At 42.2% G+C, this 21,275-nt stretch overlaps 1 protein-coding gene across 1 annotated transcript in view; it reads right to left on the bottom strand.

Annotated features, from left to right (window-relative positions):
• Nucleotides 1-1,087: 1,087 nt before the first annotated feature.
• Nucleotides 1,088-21,275, bottom strand: part of LOC133388610 (uncharacterized) — a 44,920-nt gene continuing 24,732 nt past the window's right edge. The window contains exons 4-6 of the mRNA XM_061634572.1: nucleotides 2,894-3,021; nucleotides 1,937-2,105; nucleotides 1,088-1,199 (exon numbers count right to left, since the gene is read on the bottom strand). Coding sequence (XP_061490556.1) covers nucleotides 1,088-1,199; nucleotides 1,937-2,105; nucleotides 2,894-3,021 — 409 coding nt within the window. The remainder of the gene's footprint in view (nucleotides 1,200-1,936; nucleotides 2,106-2,893; nucleotides 3,022-21,275) is intronic.

The following is a 21,275-nucleotide window of genomic DNA, read 5'->3' on the forward strand; positions in this document are numbered from 1 at the left end:
GTGATTAAATTTTGTTGAATGTCAATTGAATATATGTAAGATGTTCTAGGATCCTTTTTTAGCTGGAGAGCAGAGTACAAATGCACTAAATAAATAAATGATATATAAATAAATTCTAGAAGACTGCATGTCATCATGTACCACAGCTGGGATCATGAACTGAGCTTGCACCCTGAGAAAACAGAAGCACTGTGGGTGGGTTGTTCCCATGTCCAGGAGATTGGTCATTTGCCTATTCTGGATAGGGTTACTCTACCTCTTGAAAGAATAGGTGTGTAGTTGGGGGGGAGGTGCTTCTGAATCCATCTTTGTGTCTTGAGGTGCCTAGAAGGACCTTTTACCGATTATGGCTGATTTGCCCACTTCAGCTGTTCTTGGACAGGGAAACCCTTGCTGACTCATGCACTGGTAAACTCAATCCTTGATTATTGCAATGTGTTCTATGTGCAATGTGCCCATGCACCTAGTTTGGAAGCCCCAGAGATTGCAAAATGCTGTGGCTAGAAGGGATAGTCTGGCCACAGTGATCCATGCATTGGTGACCTCAAGTCTTGATTGTTATTGCAATGTGCTCTATGCTTCAGATGTATTGCTTATAATACTTGAAGGATGCCTTCTAAGCCTGTGGAACTCTCTCCCATCTGAGATTAGACAGGTGTTAAACTTTAGGTGCACAACTAAGATTTTCTTGTTCCAGTAAGCATTTGAAGGTTGTGTTTGGTTTTATGATCATTTTTGTATTATTATTTTATGTGTGGCTCATTTTTGGAAATGTGCTTGGAAATGTGAATTATTAAGTGGTGTTCATCTTAAATAAATAAATAAAGACTGAAACAGACAGTAGTGTACCTACTAATATAGAAGAAAAACTAGTAAAGGTATGATCAGTATGTTTAACCCATAGTTTCCAATCTCTGTATGGATGGAGTAGCTAATTCATGGCCCATATACAGCCCACCAAGAAGTTCTGGGTGGCTTGCAGATACACACAAGAATACCATGCAACAATTATGTGGCGATTCTGTGGTTGTTGGGTTTTAAATACTTAATTATCTCTCTCACACACTGTTCCCCTGATTTTTTACCTTCATTGGGATTCCCCTAGTGCCCTCTTGTAATTTTTGTCATATGAGGCTTCAGAACCTCTGATGCTTTCCTGTTCCTTGTATTGATCTTCACCAACTATATTATCTGGGATCCTGTGGAAAGGGAAACCTTGCATTGTTGACATATACGGGCTGCTTCCATATGGATCCCAGGGGCATACCAATGTTTCATAACCTGTGTGGCTATCCCTCCTTTTCCCATGTGGCCAACCTCATGCGCCACTTGGGCAATATGCCAAATTAAAGACCTGGGAGCCACCGGGCATCCATCTGGCAATTGCCAAAGACATGTTGGTATGCTGGAGTGTGGGAGGAGTTGGCAGCGAGCCCCTGCCATCATCCATGTATGTTGCTCTGCTTCAGAGGCATCCTGCTGTAATCGCTCCAACAACCTGTAAAAATTAGCACTTGTAACATTAGAAACAAGATTGAAGATGGCTGGGATGGGACAGGCTATCCGAGCTGCATGGCGTTCAGCAAGATCCGCATCATGATTTCCTTTGGAGATGGGATCTGTACCATTAGTATGTGCTTTGTAGTGAATAACTGCAATTTGGAGTGGCTGCGTGTTAGCATCCAGGAGGGCCTGAGTGAGCGGCCCATTTGCCACTGGAGACCCAGAGGCTGTAAGGAAGCCCCTAAATTTCCAAATTCGGCCTCTTGCATGACACACTCCAAAAGCATAATTGGAATCAGTATAAATATTGACCCTTTTTCCAGCAGCTAGGATACATGCATGTGTGAGAGCCACCAATTCAGCCCCTTGTGCACTTGTTATGTGTAGCAAAGAATATGACTCTAATACTTCCCCCTCTGATACTATAGCATACCCTGTTTCTAGTTGGCCATATTCATTCCGGGCACAAAAGCCATCAGTGAATAAGATCAGATCTGGGTCTGGAATAGGAGTGTTGGTAAGGTCTGGGCGTGGCGTAGCAATTAGTCTAACAAGCTGTTGACAGTCATGGGCATCTGCCCCATCCAGCTCATCCAGGTTACCTGGAAGCAATGTAACTGGATTGAGGATGGTGCAACATTCCAAAGTGATGGATGGATCGCCCAGAAGATTTTTTCATAAGAAGTGAGGCGCGCATTTGTCCAATGTTGTGTGGATTTTTGAAGAAGCATAGCAGCAACTGAATGAGGTACTAAAACAGTGGTTGTATGGCCTAATGTAAGGTCTTTGGCTTTTCCTACCAACAAGGCTGTAGCTGCTACCACCCGTAGACAGGGTGGAAAACCTTGTGCCGTGGTATCTAATTTACCACTGTAATATGCTATGGGACAATTTGTGGAACCCAGTTTTTGTGTAAGAACTCCTACTGCGACCCCTAGTCATTCTGTAACGAATAAAGAGAAAGGTTTGTCATAATTGGGAAGGCCTAATGCTGGGGCATTGCTTAAGGCCTCAACAAGTTCCTGATAACCTGTGTTCATTTCTTGGTCCCACATGAGAATTTCAGGCCTGTCATCCTTGGTGGTTGCATTTAGTGGCTTGGCATAAAAGGAAAAATTTGGAATCCATTGTCTGCAGTAGCCAGCCATTCCCAAAAACCCTCTCATCTGTGTCTTTGTCTGTGGTTTTGGCATTTTCAAAATGGCCTCAATCCTGCCTTTTGTAATTTTTTCACCGGCCTTAGAGAGGCTATGGCCTAAATAAGTTACCTCAGGCTAAACAAACTGCAGCTTCTTCTTTGATACTTTATGGCCTTTGTCTGCTAAGTACCATAATAGCTGCAAAGTGTCCTGGGAACAGTGATCCTCATCCCATGAGCACACTAAAATACCATCCACGTAAAGGACCAGCGTGGACCCTCCTGTTACGGTTAGATCTTCCAAATCATTCACTAAGGCCTGTGTAAAGATCGTCAGACTCTCTTGGTACCCTTGAGGTAATCTCGTAAAGTCCAGAGTCCTATTTTCGTATTGGAACACGAACAAAAATTGTGAATCAGGATGTATTGGGATACTAAAGAATGCTGAACATAAATCAATGACCAAAAAATATGCCGCATCGGCCGGAATTGAGGCAAGTACTGTGGCTGGGTTTGGGACTATATTATGTCTGGATATAACAATTTTGTTGATAAATCTCAAGTCTTGCACCAGCCTAAAAACCTTATTTCCCTTTTCATCTGATTTGCCTGGCTTTTCCACTGGTAAAATGGAAGTATTACACACAGAACCATGTGGAAGTACATGTAGCATGCCTTGATCTAGAATCTAATGCTAGGAGCCTCTGAACGAAGATGGGAGAACTGGAGTGCTTGGTCTTAGAGGAGAGCATTGATATAGTGAGCATAACAGAGACCTGGTGGAATGGAGAAAACCAGTGGGATACGGTTATCCCTGGATATAAACTATATCGGAAGGACAGGGAAGGACGTATTGTTGGCGGTGTCGCTCTATACGTGAAAGAAGGCATTAAATCCAGCAAGCTCGAAACCCCAAAAGAGGTGGACTCCTCCACAGAATCATTGTGGGTGGTGATTGTTGATGGTTGGCGGTTCTTGCGTGAAACAACACGTTACGTTGGATGTAAGATGGTAAAGAATCATCACAGAGGCTTGAGAAAGTTTAAGAGTCTTTTTACTTAGACATTAAGGCCAAAGGCTTTTAAAGTAGATACATGTAGAGTTTCCCCCCCTTCAAGATAGAACTAGGTAGAACTGCTTGCTTCAAAGACACACACAGAAGAAGGAAGAACTAACAGCAGGCTGTCACAACTTTCCCAGCTGTTATCTCCCGTTACCATGACAACCTGTCTGGCCTTGGATGTCTGCTCTCTCAGGCCAGGCACAGCAGATAAGGCTGCTTCTCCAGACACTTCTTGTAACTTTCCAGACTTTCAGACTTGATGGAAAAACACTCAGTGACAGTACAGTACATTGGTCAACATTTCCCCCTTTTTTCCCATCATGTCTGTAATTCATTACAACAATAACAATAATACATTTCTACAATACATCTTGCAATACATTTCAATACATTGCATCATACAGATTCAGTTTACATTTCAGTACAGCTTAAACTATTAATCAAACTTCAACTCATTCCAAGCCTTGTCACCAGTTTGCCAAATTTCTCCTCACACAACGGCTTGGTCATGATGTCAGCCACCATGTTGTTAGTGTCACAAAATGTCAGGTTAACGAACCCCTGCTGCACACAATCCCTTACGTGAAAGTATCTGACACTAATATGTTTTGTTCTTTTGGTATGAGCTTCTGACGTGGCTATTTTGATGCAGGTCTGATTGTCTTCATATGCAGTGATCGGAAATTGTATTTCAATGCCTATCTGCTGCATGAGCATTGCGAACCATTGTAGCTCATTACAGGCCTGTGATAGAGCCACATACTCTGCTTCTGCACTTGAGGTGGCAACCACATTTTGTTTCTTGCTGCTCCAGTCAATGCACGACCCGTGCCACATCACAACTATGCCAGAGGTTGACTTACGACTGCTCAGCTCCCCTGCATGATCTGCATCCACAAAACATTCAAGACCTCCTGTCTTTGCTCCTGACAAAACCAGACTCTTTGTCTTCGTGCCTTTCAGATAACGTACTACCCTTTTAATTCCCTGCCAGTCAGCCTCTGAAGGATGCTCTACCTTCTGGCTTAAAATGCTGACTGCATTACATATGTCTGGGCGTGACACCTTCACCAAATATTGCAATTCCCCTATTATGCGCCTGTACTTCTCAGGTTCTGTACAAGGCGTCTCTTGCACGTTCTGTTGGAACACCACAACCATGGGAGTCTTCACAACATTGCATTCTGTCATGTTGCATTCTTCTATGATCTGATTTATTTTACTTTCCTGACTCAATGTTATGCTTCCGTCTTCTGCATGCACAATATCCGTGCCTAAATAGTGTGTGACAGGCCCCAAATTCTTTGTGTCCACCTGCCTGCCCAGTTGCTCCCTGAATTCCCTTTCCTCTTGTTGATCATAATACATGTACATAATATCATCCACATAAACAGCACAGATATTGGTTTGTGTTCCATTTCTCTGGACATATACACAGGGATCTGCCTTGCACCTTTGAAATCCCATCCCTTGTAACACACAGTCCAATTTCTCATTCCAGCAGCGTGCACTTTGCCGCAGTCCATATATTGATTTCTGTAACTTGCACACAAACCCTTCCTGTGACACAAAACCCGGAGGCAGCTCCATGTATATCTCCTCCTTTAAATCACCATGGAGGAATGCTGTCCCTATATCATAATGATTAATGTGCATTTTCTGCATCGCTGCTAGTTTCAGCAGAACACGAATGGACTCATGTTTCACAACCGGAGCGAAAACAGCATCAAAATCTGTTCCATGTTGCTGGGTGAATCCCTTGGCTACCAAACATGCCCTGTACCTCTGCACTTCCCTGGAACTTGCGTTCTTCTTCTTAAACACCCATCTGCAACCTATGGCCTTTTTCCCCATAGGAAGCTTTACTAATGTCCATGTGCCATTCTGTTCCATGGCTTTCAATTCTTCCTGCATGGCCTGTTGCCACTTATTTTGCTCTGCCTCAGGCATCAGCCTGATTGCTTGAAATGAGGACGGCTCCTCAAGTTCTCTGTGAACCTCCTCCATCTGGGCAGTGAATACCGACAGTGTGCCTTTTACAGCTGTCTGTTTACAGCCCTGACCGTCATTCCCTTTCTGCCTCATTAAACTCAAGGCATCAGCACACTTCACACCCATGGTCATTTTAAACTGCCCTTGTGTCATGAAACCCTGACAGACAACTTTGTCTCCTCTTTTCACATAACATTTGTCCCTTTCAAACAAGACTGAAAACCCAGAATTCACCAGTTTTCGGACAGACAACATATTATTTGACAATTCAGGGACACATAAAACATCTGACAATATTCCAATCTTGTCAAATCTCACCGTTCCACGAGCCTCCACATTTTTACGCGATCCATCCGCCAATTGCACAAAGTCCTGCTCAGCTGTAGACGTGTGAAACAAACGCCTGTCTTTGATTAATATATGGCTCGCACCACTGTCAAGAATCCAGTCAACAGGTCCTAAATCTTGAGACTTCTGTTTACAAACAAAGTTCACACTGCCGCTATGCATCTTCCAGCCTCCGTCCCTGGAGTTTCGCTTGACTGCACAGTCTCTTTGAAGATGCCCACGAGCTCCGCAGAAATAACAAGCCTTTAGCCGTTGCTGCTCCTGCTTGTAATCCTGCTTGCTTCTGACAGCCTCCTTCGGCACGGCACTTTTTGCCTCCTGCCTCCGCTGCCATTCCTGGGACAAATCCTGCAATGCGTCCCACATCTGTTTAGCCAACGGCTCATCTCTCACATACATCAGTTGAGAATCCGATAGAGCCAAGATTATAAACGCCTGCGCCCTCTGCTCTCGGCGCTTCCAGGCCATGGTCAGTACCGCCGGGGGGTTTCCTTAAATAATGTCCCATAGATCCTCTTTTATCAAGAAAGCACGCATCCTCAGCTTCCAGCTGGCGTAAGTCTTTTCATTAAGTTTCTCCATTGGCAAGCCTCCAGACAAGTTTACAGCCATGTTCGCTCACCTCTGTCTGGCACAATCAATCAAGCTGCCCTCTGGATCTCCGTCTGCCGTTCAGACCAGCCACTTACTCCTGTGTAATGCGCTGTGGATCTGGGCCCATAACCCTGTTGATGGTTGGCAGTTCTTGCGTGAAACAACACGTTACGTTGGATGTAAGATGGTAAAGAATCATCACAGAGGCTTGAGAAAGTTTAAGAGTCTTTTTACTTAGACATTAAGGCCAAAGGCTTTTAAAGTAGATACATGTAGAGTTCCCCCCCCTTCAAGATAGAACTAGGTAGAACTGCTTGCTTCAAAGACACACACAGAAGAAGGAAGAACTAACAGCAGGCTGTCACGACTTTCCCAGCTGTTATCTCCCGTTACCATGACAACCTGTCTGGCCTTGGATGTCTGCTCTCTCAGGCCAGGCACAGCAGATAAGGCTGCTTCTCCAGACACTTCTTGTAACTTTCCAGACTTTCAGACTTGATGAAAAAACACTCAGTGACAGTATAGTACAATGGTCAACAGTGATACCATGCCCTAGGAGTGATTTATACTGGGAACGATCTATCGTCCCCCTGATCAAAATGCTCAGGGAGACCTGGAGATGAGATACGAAATTGAGGAAGCATCCAAACTAGGAAATGTGGTAGTAATGGGTGACTTCAACTACCCGGACATAGACTGGCCGCATATGTGTTCCAGTCACGACAAAGAAGCAAAATGTCTAGATAGTCTAAATGACTATGCCCTAGACCAGTTGGTCATGGAACCAACCAGAGGGATGGCAACCCTGGATTTAATCCTCAGTGGGGACCGGGACCTGGTGTGAGATGTAAGTGTTGTCGAACCGATTGGGAGCAGTGACCATAGTGCTATTAAATTAAACATACATGTAAGTGGCCAATTGCCAAGAAAATCCAACACGGTCACATTTGACTTCAAAAGAGGAAACTTCACAAAAATGAGGGGATTGGTAAAAAGAAAGCTGAAAAACAAAGTCCAGAGGGTCACATCACTCAAAAATGCTTGGAAGTTGTTTAAAAACACTATATTAGAAGCTCAACTGGAGTGCATACCGCAGATCAGAAAAGGTACCACCAGGGCCAAGAAGATGCTAGCATGGTTAACGAGCAAAGTCAAGGAAGCTCTCAGAGGCAAAAAGTCTTCCTTCAGAAAATGGAAGTCTTGTCTGAATGAAGAAAATAAAAAGGAACACAAACTCGGGCAAAAGAAATGCAAGAAGACAATAAGGGATGCTAAAAAAGAATTTGAGGAGCACATTGCTAAGAACATAGAAACCAACAACAAAAAATTCTATAAATACATTCAAAGCAGGAGACCATCTAAGGAGGTGATTGGACCCTTGGATGATAAGGGAGTCAAAGGTGTACTAAAGAACGATAAGGAGATTGCAGAGAAGCTAAATGAATTCTTTGCATCTGTCTTCACAGTGGAAGATATAGGGCAGATCCCTGAACCTGAACTAACATTTGCAGGAAGGGATTCTGAGGAACTGAGACAAATAGCGGTAAAGAGAGAGGAAGTTCTAGGCTTAATAGACAATATAAAAACTGACAAATCACCAGGCCTGGATGGCATCCACCCGAGAGTTCTCAAAGAACTCAAATGTGAAATTGCTGATCTGCTAACTAAAATATGTAACTTGTCCCTCAGGTCCTCCTCTGTGCCTGAGGACTGGAAAGTGGCAAATGTAATGTCAATATTCAAAAAGGGATCCAGGGGGGATCCCGGAAATTACAGGCCAGTTAGCTTAACTTCTGTCCCTGGAAAACTGATAGGAAGTATGATTAAAGCTAGATTAACTAAGCACATAGAAGAACAAGCTTTGCTGAAGCAGAGCCAGCATGGCTTCTGCAAGGGAAAGTCCTGTCTCAGTAACCTATTAGAATTCTTTGAGAGTGTCAACAAGCATATAGATAGAGGTGATCCGGTGGACATAGTGTACTTAGACTTTCAAAAAGCTTTTGACAAGGTACCTCACCAAAGACTTCTGAGGAAGCTTAGCAGTCATGGAATAAGAGGAGAGGTCCTCTTGTGGATAAGGAATTGGTTAAGAAGCAGAAAGCAGAGAGTAGGAATAAATGGACAGTTCTCCCAATGGAGGGCTGTAGAAAGTGGAGTCCCTCAAGGATCAGTATTGGGACCTGTACTTTTCAACTTGTTCATTAATGACCTAGAATTAGGAGTGAGCAGTGAAGTGGCCAAGTTTGCTGATGATACTAAATGGTTCAGGGTTGTTAAAACAAAAAGGGATTGCGCAGAGCTCCAAAAAGACATCTCCAAACTGAGTGAATGGGCAGAAAAATGGCAAATGCAATTCAATATAAACAAGTGTAAAATTATGCATATTGGAGCAAAAAATCTTAATTTCACATATACGCTCATGGGGTCTGAACTGGTGGTGTCCAACCAGGAGAGAGACCTCGGGGTTGTAGCGGACAGCACGATGAAAATGTCGGCCCAGTGTGCGGCAGCTGTGAAAAAGGCAAATTCCATGCTAGGGATAATTAGAAAAGGTATTGAAAATAAAACAGCCGATATCATAATGCCGTTGTATAAATCTATGGTGCGGCCGCATTTGGAATACTGTGTACAGTTCTGGTCGCCTCATCTCAGAGTTGGAAAAGGTTCAGAAGAGGGCAACCAGAATGATCAAGGGGATGGAGCGACTCCCTTACCAGGAAAGGTTGCAGCATTTGGGGCTTTTTAGTTTAGAGAAAAGGCGGGTCAGAGGAGATATGATGGAAGTGTATAAAATTATGCATGGCATTGAGAAAGTGGATAGAGAAAAGTTCTTCTCCCTCTCTCATAATACTAGAACTCGTGGACATTCAAAGAAGCTGAATGTTGGAAGATTCAGGACAGACAAAAGGAAGTACTTCTTTACTCAGCGCATAGTCAAACTATGGAATTTGCTCCCACAAGATGCAGTAATGGCCACCAGCTTGGATGGCTTTAAAAGAAGATTAGACAAATTCATGGAGGACAGGGCTATCAATGGCTACTAGCCATGATGGCTGTGCTCTGCCACCCTAGTCAGAGGCAGCATGCTTCTGAAAACCAGTTGCCGGAAGCCTCAGGAGGGGAGAGTGTTCTTGCACTCGGGTCCTGCTTGCGGGCTTCCCCCAGGCACCTGGTTGGCCTCTCTGAGAACAGGATTCTGGACTAGATGGGCCACTGGCCTGATCCAGCAGGCTCTTCCTATGTTCTTATGTTCTTAAGGACTGGATGACTGGTTGTATATCATCTATCTGTGCTTGCGTTAGGGAATACTGGGGTATTTGTGGAAAAGTAATGCCAGGTTTTAATTGAACCTGTACAGGTTTTACATTTCTTAGGCAACCCACTTCATTGGAATGGGATGCCCTCAATGACTCTGGGAGACTTTCCAATAGAGAGCTGAAGTCAGAGCCTTGAGGCTCTTTTTCTGTCTTACTATGTCCTGCATCTGTGGCTAAAAGCAACAACAGTGAACGATCCACTCTCTCTGGCAATTCCATATTTATGGTGTGACAATGGATGACAGCTCCTAATTTACACAAAAGATCACGTCCCAAAAGATTCACTGGAGTGCATGGTGATAATAACACTGAATGTTCCACTTCCCTAGGTCCAATGGACAATGTGACAGCCTCAGAGAACTGATGTGGGATAGCCTGACCACCTATACCTACAGCATGAATTTCCTCACCAGTTCCCTTCACATTTACTTCGGTAGATTTCAACGTGGTGACAGCTGCACCAGTGTTAACCATGCAGTCCAGTTTCTGTGTTCCTATACCTACTGTGATCATTGGTTCTTGGGTTCCAAGCTTTTTAATGGGATGAACTAAAAATTCCAGAGGGAGGGCTACTACACCATCTTTGGGAATTCCAGCCTTCAGCTCAGGGCTGGGGTTCATATCCTTGGTTGCTAGGGCCCCGGTGGGGACCATTAGCACTTTCATCTCGAATACGCTTCTTGCATTCTCTAGCAAAATGATTCATCAACTCACAATAGTAGCAGGGGTCCTTGTTCCTGGGTCCGCCTTGAAACCCTGTGCACCTGGGAGGTTGACTCTCACCTCCTTGTGTCTGAGCCTCATGTGGGCCACTCTGTCTCTGAAATCTCTGATTTGGTTTCTGCCGTGGCTTTTCTAACTGCTGTATTTGTAACGCTAACAGCTTAGCTTCCATTTTCTTTTGCCCAGCTTTCTTCTTTCTCAAGTCCTCCCAGTACTGTATGGCAGCTGCCACAGTTTCATTGACTGGTTTTCCCAGTAGCCAATTACACTCTTTTTTATTGGTTCTGAAATTTTGGGCAGAAGTCCCTCTAGAAGCTGTGCCACCACAATTGTAGCATTGTCTACTGCAGTGGGATCTAAATTTGAGTGTTTTCAAAATGCTGTGTCTAAATGTTCCCTATATTCTCTTGGGTTTTCCTCCTCTTTTTGCTTTGTGTCTCTGATCATTCCCCAGTTTACTCTTCTAGGGAAAGCTGCTTGAATTGCAGCCACTAATGTTATTTGCAATTTGTTGGCCTGTGTCAGCACGTCCTGCGGGATCACACCATTTGGTGCCAAGTCTGCAGTTGGTCGTGGTTTCTCTTGTGGCCAAGCATTTTGGGCAGCTGCTCTTGCTTCGTTCACAATCCTAGTGAATTCATGCAGAGCCATGAATCAGTGTCTCCATGTCTGCTGGGAGTGGATTGTACAATGCACAGAGGCTTGAAAATTCCTCTCTATATTTTTCCAAATCCTCACCAGGATTTTCTGCTTAAAGTTATAATCTGCCGTCGACCAGGGCTGATATGTTCGAAGTGCTTCCCCTTGAGGGTTAACAAAATTTGGATAGACTCTGACTGGAAATTGGCCCTCCACCTGTTCAGCCATGCATTTTAGTTTCAGTATATGAGCCATTTTTTTCATGTCAAAATTCTCTTTACTAAAGGAGTAAGTCATTGGATGCATGTAAGGACTTGGCAACTGCACTGTATTTCTATCCTGATCTACTCCTACAACCTTATCATCATAAACTTTGTATGTCAGACAGTTCTGTAACTCTTCATTTGTAAAATCTGCTGCTTCAAATCCCTCATCTTCCATTAACCTTTTAGTAACATTTAAAAGCTGATCACACTGATTCATAGTGTCTTTAGCAAGCCGGCAGGCTGAATCAGGTGTTAAGTCTGAGAATCACCGTTCTAGCCGAATTGGAGTGATTTCAAGTGATGTCTTTTTCAGTGACTGATCAGTTTTCCCCTCAACCTTCCTCAAGTCGGTGGACTCCTGGCTGTGGTCTCTGTGCTGGCCTCTGGTATCTAAGCATGAGATCTGGCAGTGACTTCTGCTGTGTCTCATATTGCAACTGTGTTGGCCCTTGTGAATGAGCAAGTCCCAGCACAATTGCTTCTGTTTGCTTTTCAGTGGCCGAAGCCAGCTGCATCAACGATAGGTATATAGGAGCATACAGAGGTGGAGCACTAGGGAGTTTTGCCTGTAAACTTGCTAGCTTACTGCCAATACTATCCAAAACCTCCCCACATTTTTGCAAACTCTGCTTCTTTTTCCTTCGCAATGCTTCGTCATCCCACAGTAAATAATAGTCCCATTGACCTGGTTTATTTTGTTCCAAGTACAACCAAAGCAGTATTAACCATCCAAAGTCAAAAGAACCGTCTCCCGGCCATTGCTGTTCTGGCGGGAGATTATAAGTAAACAATGGCCATATCTCTTGGCACAACCAAATGAACTGTCCCAATTTCAATCCAGCCGGCAACTTTTCCTTCCCCTTTCCCCCATATTTTTCTATCATTTGGCCCAATGGACTGTTAGGATCAATCTTACTGGGTTTTGGCCCCATGTCAGAAAACTGTCCTCACTTGACACACTCTATGGGGAAGGGTAATAATGAAACACTCCATCTCTCCGCTTTTTTTCACTAATGTGTTCTAACCATAGAGAGACAAGCATACATCACTCAAAAGGTAAGGCTTATTGAGGATGTCCAGCGCAGAATGGGGTTTCCTAGTCTATAGGCACATAAGTCACGAATTGAAATCGTGACAAAGGCACAGTAGACTTTACCCACAATCAGATCTGGCTCATTGCCCCGTTATGTTTATCGGGGTGAAAAGGGTGGGAAGGTCCCATGCAAATGTTTCAAACATACCCACTATGTTATACTGTAACTGTTTTTAGGGTGCTGCAGGCTTACCCCTCTTCTTCTATATGTTCCCTAAGCTTAGAACAAATTTAATGATGCTGTCACGTCTGGCGGGCTTACTCTATCCTTAATATAGCAGAGTGGTCAGATCCAGCACACTCACTTTCTCTCTGCCGCGTCTCGTGGGCTTACGAAATCGCTATATTTTCCATTATGTTGTTCCTTCCAAACACACACATTACACACATGTCAGCTCAGAAGACCGTTCCGAGGAACCCCTTCTTGGGACCACATGCAACCCAGGCATCACATAACCTGCAGGGGTCAACAACCAAAAGGCCTAGCCCTGCAGGCGGCTCGTCTTCCAGGTATCACCACACACACTTTTGCACACTCAAGGTCCACAGATACCCTCACAAATCCCAACCTAACACTGTTTTTCCACCCCAGCGCTGGCACTAATTTAATCAAAGAAACAATTCGGCCCCCCAAAAAAGGCTGCATAAAATTTATTAATGGGCCTTTTACCATTCCCACCCCCACTCAGAAAAGCAAAGGAGGGAGAGACGGATAAGGGGGAATTTACAAAATTGGCTCCCCTTACCTTTTTAGTCAGCTTGCCTCCGTTCCTCCATCGTAGGCTTCCCTGGGCAGCAGCTGGGAAGTCCCAGCATCTCGGTGGAACCTCCAATTGTTGCAGGAGCCCAAATGGGCTAACCCCTGCTAAGCTCAATGCTGGGAGGCCCTATCCACCAACACTCTCAAGACACAGAATTGATGCTTTGATTAGATAGATTTATTGTCAAGCAACTGCTTGGGAGGTTGCTCAGAGGTAAGATCTCAGTGCAAGCCCCCCAACATACTGCACACTTCATCTTATATACTGTTTCAAGGTTACATGATTACACAATTATCACATGATGATAGATAAACGTATGTCACTCAGTCCCATAACTTGGCATGGGTTTTCCTTATTTGGCATAAACAAGTAACTACATTTCTACGAAATATGCATGTCAATATAACTTTTCGCTTCCTTTCACATACAGATTACTCCCATCCCCCCTCCTTATTTCCTTTATACCTCCCTTGACAATATGTGGCTTTGCAAGCAAGCATTTTGATACACTATAACCCTTAACTTTTGCCTTACGTCCTTTCTCAGCCTTATAAGAGCAGTTTCAGCAATATGCATAACAATATTGAGGCCTGGCCATTTTGGAGAGCTCACAAAAGCCTGAACCAATGTGTAAATTCCACAACAATAGTAAGATGTGCACCTTAGACTGACCTGATTTCCATGGCTAGAAAATATCCCTTGATAATGACAAGAAAATTCAACATGGATGGGAATTTCTTAAACGTAAGATACTGAAAGCATAATCACAAACCAGCGAGCAAGAAAAAAGAGAGGCATATGAAGAAACTGGTTTGGCAGCACAAGGATCATTCCAGTGAAATCCCATTTTAAAGGAAAATACATAGGAAGAGGAACAGTTGAAGGTCCAAAAGGAAACAGCCAAAAGCTTTGTTAAGAGGGTTAAAGCTTAGAATGAGCATGAGATATATTAAAACCAAAAAAAGGTGAAGAAATAAAAAAAGTAAACAAGGGAGGTTTTTTGGCTATCTTTGGAAGAAAAAGGAAATTGTAGGTCTGTTGAGAGAAGAACATGAAGAAAAGTTAGTGGATAAGGATAGGGTGGAACTGTTGACTTTTGCCGTTTCTTGCATCCATTACATGCAGTTGGTATATGATAGATGTCCGCAGTATTAAAAACTGGCTGCTAAAGAAATTCCTAGAAATTACTTGAGTACTTTTCCACATTCTTACAAATTCTGGCATGCATGACTTACAGCCCATATTGGAAAAGCAGTAAACAAAGGAATTAAAATAATTTTCAACTAAATTTTGGTCTCCTTGTGGTATGAATTTATGGATAATGGTCATGATGTATGGTCATAATGGTCATGAAGCTAAGTGTTGCAAATTGCTTTACTAGTACTGAAATAAAATGGTGTGAAATACGGTGTGACATTTTTGAATAATCTTCAGGATTTTATTGCCCATTTCTTATCACCAACTTTTAAACTTTTGACTCAGTCTGTGTGGTATCATTATCTGGTTAATTAATACAAGCAGGATAGGGTATCAACCTGCACATTGCAATTGAAGAAAAATGATTTAGTAACAACAATTAGACACGTATCCCACTTTTGCCTTTAATTTCATAAACCTGCAAAACCTATTGGACCAAAGGTGACACACCAAGATATGGGAACTATTTGTGTAAATCATGTTTCTCAAATGATTTAATTTATTGTGCAATCCTACGCATATTTACTCAGAAGTAAATCCAAAAACTATGGTTTGTCTCTTTCCTATTGGGATATCTCAGCATTTCCACTTTCCTCTCTAGCTCACAACTAGCAATAGTATGCTCTGTTGAATTGGGGCAGGCACAGTAAGGTAACTGCCATACTCTCTTAAAAACAGCCCAGTCCAGCTTAGCTTTTATATTACCTCCTTTGGATGAGTAGAAACACTGCTACAGACCTGTGTTGCTGTTTAGAACGTTCAAGAGCTGTCAGTAAAGCTATTTCATTAAAAAAAAAAGTACATTCCTGACAATTTGTATGCCAGTTTTACCATGGCAACCTATGTAATCACCAAAATGGATCATTCTGATCTGTAAATGCTTTCTGATCTGTAAATCTGCAACTGAGATCTGTGGGCAGTAAAAGATAATTTCCCTGAGTAAGGAATGCCATGGAGAGGAATCTACATTTTTTCAGCCGAGCTAATTTCTGCTTGGGTTTGAACCCAGAATTGCAGGAGATAATAGCAGAAGACACATCTTTCAACACTGAGGAAAAGGCTTTGGCTATGGAGAGGATATTGTGTCAACAATTGATAACTAGTATTTTCTGCTTATAGTTATGCATTTTACCCTATGATTCCTTAAATGCACGTATCCTGTATATAAATTAATTATTTGTCCCATCCTGAAAACTGAAGAACAATCTAAGATCATAGAACAGGCTATATGATTATGTTAAAACTGCCAGTTTTTTTAAAAAAATGTGGGAGCTATATATAGCCAGTCTGAAACTTGCAAGAAAATGAAAATGTGATTTTAATGCATATTAATGGAGCAAATAGCAAATGTTGGAAAGCGTATTATTTTTTTCGTACTCCCTTGTAGGAGAAGAATGCTAAATAAGAAGATTCCAGCTGTGCAGCCAGAAAGTTACAATGGATTGTGCAAGTCATTAATATTGCAATGAAAACTAATTAAACCAAGAGCTCTAGAGAAGAGCTCGTTTGAGATTTGAATAGAGGAAGTGCAAGATTTGGGGGGCTTCAGTAAAGTATACTTCAGTCCTCAGAGTAGAACGGTAAACAAAATATTGGGTTGTCTAGTATGAGTGAGGAATGTGAAGTCAGTTAAGAAGTTTTAAAATTGCGGTGTATCCTGTGAGACTGTTTCTTGCTATTTATTTTATGGTTGCTTCCAGTATTATCATGTTAAGTTAATGGGCTGCCTTCCTTACATGTCAGTGGTGTTAACCATGTCCATCTTTTACCATGCCTGACATTATCAGATGCAGCTAGGTTTATGCCATGTCTGCAGATTGGGAATGGCAAACACGGATGCTTTTTTAATTGCTCCAGCGTTACTTTCATTGGTGCTACCCTTGCAGGCTCAGACAACATGGGAAAGAAAAACTATCATGGGGTAGCAGTTCTCTTTGCAACAATGGATTCAACCTCAGAGGTTTTAGCAGTGCAGGCACTTATTTTTTTAAAACCACAAAACATCTAAATCTATAAAAAAAATACTGATGTGACATTTTGGGGTGTGCTTTGTGGTCAATAAAATCTATTTTTCAAACTTTAAGAAAGCTTAAAACTTTAAAAAGTGCATACAAAAAAAGTGGTCACATTGCTATTATTGTGTTGAAATGATTAAATTTTAAAGCTCATCCTTGATACCTGTTGCGCCTGTTATGGGATGTGGGCTTACCTGCCCCATCCAATAATGAAAATGCCTATTTTACAGAACAAACTCCATTTGGAAAACACATACGCTGTCTTCTTTTCCAATCCATGTTTTCTTGGGAGGGGTGCCATTAAACTGCCCTTTTATTTGCAAAATGAATATTTATGAACTTTCACATTGTTAGTTTTGCGCTGAAATGCACATGTATTAATTAAACCACTTGAAACTATACATTTGCACACTTCTGTGGTGGTGGTAGAACATGTAGTAGAAAATGGACACATGGGGATGGACAGGAAGAGCCAAAAGAAAGAGCAAGTTACTTTAAAATTTTCCACACCCACAGATATGGATGGAAAAACAAAATAAATCCAAGTACATTTGGACACCAAACAATGGTGTCCATTGGACAAATCAAACAATGAAAATATGGATTTTGTGAATAGGTATATGAACCCTAACTATTTGTGTCAAGTAGGGCAAGAACCTTGGAGGTGGGGACAAAAAGATCACTGGAACAGCATGTATTTCGTTTGTTTTTGTTTTAACAAGAAGTGGTAATCCTCTCATATTTCCAAAGACAGCTCTTCCCTCTTCATTTGCTGCTTTGTGTCTGAAGGGCTTTAATGCAATTTGGAGTCTTACTAGCATGGCTCAGGATTAATGACCTACAGTAACCTAAGTAAGCATCCACTTAAGTCTGGCTTTCTCCAAATTCTGCAACTCTCAGCTTTAAGTGAGGCATAAACAGTTTAATGGGTAAAAGCATGTTTTTATAAATGCATTGATTTGTATACTTTGAGTTTTAGGATGTGAGACAGTAGCTCTGCTCCCTCTCTTTCCCAGCCAAGGAATGAATGCTGGCCTTCAAACTGTCTAGTGAAGTGCTCAGGTTACATGGTCTAGAGAGCAAGAGCCCAAATCAGGCAACTGTGTTCTTGGGGTTGTCCTTGAATAGAGGAAACATGACCTAAATTTAGACAGCTGAATTCACACTGACTCAAGCATATAAGACGTGAAGAACTATACTGGGTGGTGGGTTGGATGGGGTGTGGGGGGTGAGAAACCATCCCACATCTGCTGTACTTCCCTAAATTCCCTAAAAATAGTGGGGTAACCTGCCACACATTTTCTATTTTGCTGAATTCCCAGCTCCAAGATTTTTAGCTCCACATGCTTGCGTGGGATGGCTCTAGAGTGGGATCTTCACACTTTCTTCACTAATTATGGAACAGTCTCCCCGACGAGGTACGCCTGGCGCCTACACTTCTATCTTTCCGGCGCCAGGTCAAAACCTTTTTATTTTCCCAGGCATTTTAATATATTTTATTAGTTTTTAATATGTACCAGATTGTTTAATATGTTTGCCTTTTAGTGTTTTTTATGTGATTTTATTGTATTTTACTTACTGTTGTGCACCGCCCAGAGAGCCTTCTGGCTGTGGGCGGTATAAAAATTGAATAAAATAAAATAAATAATAAAATAAGTCATTCAGGTAATGTAACCTGGACATAGCATGTTGTGCCAGACAGCTTGGCATATTCAGAGCTCACAGAGGACTTTGTGCTTTCTGTTTATTGTGCATGCAGAGCAATGTGTGAAATAGCAATGATTAGTTCCTCTCTTCCTCAAGTTTGAAATGCAGATGGAAATCCTGCAACTTTCCTCTGGAGAGTTCAACACTTGTACCACCTGAAAGCCCCCCAAATAGGAAACATTGCAAAATTCCTGTAAGAGCAGTCCAAAACCTTGTTAGAGTGCCTGTCATTTTGTACTTTTTAAAATTTAAAATGCAAAATTCTTAATTCATACTGAAAGCATATTTTCAGCATCCTCTTGCCATGGCTGAAATTTCCTGCTTAGCTTAAACCTGATGAAAATGTGTGGTTTTGAATTGTACATTGACCTTTTTCTTTGAGAGTGCAGACACTCCATAGATTAGACAAATTCATGGAGGACTGGAGGATAAGGCAACTATCCATAATGGATTTGTGTTGCCTCAGTCTGTACATGACAAAAGAAGGGAGGTGAACCAGTGGCCCGCAGGCCTGATATAGTTTGCTGATGTCAAACGACTTTATTGGCAGTGGCAGTGGCAGTCTTTCTGAACAATGTACATCATCTCTTCTTTGCACACTCCTGTTACGAGCAAATCTGAGCACTCCTTCCTATTTCTGGAGCACTCCAATTTGTAATGATGGCATTCAACAGAGAGGAGAAATGCCACAATCAGTGTGGCACAATCACTACCACAGCCTATTGTTAGGATTTTCTTCTCCATCACATCACTCAGCTAGGCTGTGTGGAGAGGTTCTCTGAGTATCAGAGGATGTGATTGTCCTCCTCATTACAAAAGGGCAGCATTGCTGGGCTGGTCAGGAAGGAACCTCTCTATCCAGTGTAGTGATGTTGTGATGGTGAGGAATTCACCCTCTCCACTCAGAGCAGAGGGCAATTTTCCTTCCCACTTCAGTGTCTGTGATGGGCAGGAAAATATCTGCATAGTTCAGCTGAAAAGTGAGGGGGCTCAGTGCTTGTGTATGCATGTGTGTGCCACTTATAGAGGTCATTATGCCCACTGCTGGCTTGAGGCCTCTGAGTGGTTTACAACAGAGTGATATGGCACTTGACTAGGGATGGAAGGATCTGTCAATTTCAGTTCTTATTTTTCCAGTCTGAAAGTCACTAAACATTTCTGCAGGACTCTGCAAATTCCTCGTGAACATTCTTCACCATAGTGCAAATTTCTCCTGATTTTTGTACGCAGTTTTCACTTGTACACATTATTCACTTGTACACATTTTTGCAAGCAATTCCCCCTAATATTATGCATTTTTGTATGTTATTTTCAGTTCGAATATTTTTATGCACTCGTTCCCCTAATATATACATTTTTGTAAACATTGGCTGGGGAAGTGCATCGAATTGGGTAAGTGCAAATTTTGGCTGTGTTTTGGTTCTCATATTGTTTTGGAAAGTGTGAAAGATTTGGCTTCAAATTGAAATATATTTCTTCCCCACTCCTCCCCTCAGGCCTAAAAATGTTAGCTATCCCTGGCTTAAAGAAATACTGGATAACCAATAAATGGATAACCAATAAAACTATTAGATAACCAATAAATAGGTAAAGTGTAAGCCGTTAAAATCATAGATCTGCTTCCAATGTCAAGGAAACATGTAGAAGTGAAGACTAGAAAAGGGAAAAAGGAAAATCAGACTTGTTAAGATCCTCACAGAGCTTCTCTCTTGGGGCAGAATGGGGTGTGTACACAGCCCATTTTACCACAGTTCAAAATCAAACTGATTGGTCCTAGCTCAAAGTCAAACACTTAAAGTTCCATTGATAGACTCACATTTCATCACCTTACATAACACAATGTGGCTTTGTCCTTATCTATGAATTGAGCTCATCATGTGAGATCTCTGACTGTCACAAGGGTCTTACATTTTCTAAGAGTTACAGAAAAAGCAGACAGAAAAAGACAATAATGGAAGTCAGCCACAGCTTCTCCAAAGCAGCTCTATCCAAGTAAAATAAACTGTTCCATAGTAAGGTTTTTGGATGTGTTTTATTGTAAAGTACTGCTGAAATGCAAGATGTTTGCACTAGAACACATCTGTAACCAATTTGCCTTGTTTCATGTTTACATACATAATGCCAAATACATTATGCTGTTTCCACAGATTCATGTGGCTAAGCGGCTGGAGGCTGCCTCCATCTTGATGGAGTGAATGGCAATTATTATTCATTTATATGGTACTTTACAAAGAATAGGTCCCTACCCAAGGGACTTACAATCGAAAAAAGAAATGGCACAAAGGCCAGGGAGGGAAATAGAGGGAAAGGTAAACATGCAACCCACAGGATATACTGGAAATGCTGAATTATACTGGATTATTAAACCATCTGCTCTTTCACAGAGGAAGATTGCAACATCATCATAATCAATTATCATGTTTATTTGTATGCTGGCTTTCCACACAAAAAATATGCAAAAAAGTGGCTTACAACAAGAACATCACCAATTAACAGTTAGAAGAAAAACAAGACAGCAACATATAGCATGCAATAAATATTTCAGTACTATAAATGTAACATTACACCTCTGGTGGCATCAGCAGCAAAACTAATAAGGGAGTTTTTACAGTTTCATCCTCTTTCTAGATGTTCTAGCCAACATCCACTAAAAATGAGTCCAGTTTCCCCCATGGGTGCGACCCTTGTGGCACCATTGGCAGCAACCTTCGTTTTTCAGGTGAAGAGGCTTGTGATGGTGATGATGACGATGATAACCAATACTTCCAAAGCCAGGGTGTAGCTGGACACACTCATCCCTTGATGTAATTCACAATCCTTTTCATGCAGCAATGCTGTTCAGGCAGCAACTTCCCAAGTTACCAAGGCTCTTCCCTCTCTCCCAAGGCACTAAGGCACCCCCTGGTTGCCAAGGCACCT

This window comes from Rhineura floridana, chromosome 7 (assembly GCF_030035675.1).
Source record: "Rhineura floridana isolate rRhiFlo1 chromosome 7, rRhiFlo1.hap2, whole genome shotgun sequence".
Classification (NCBI taxonomy): Eukaryota; Metazoa; Chordata; class Lepidosauria; order Squamata; family Rhineuridae; genus Rhineura; species Rhineura floridana.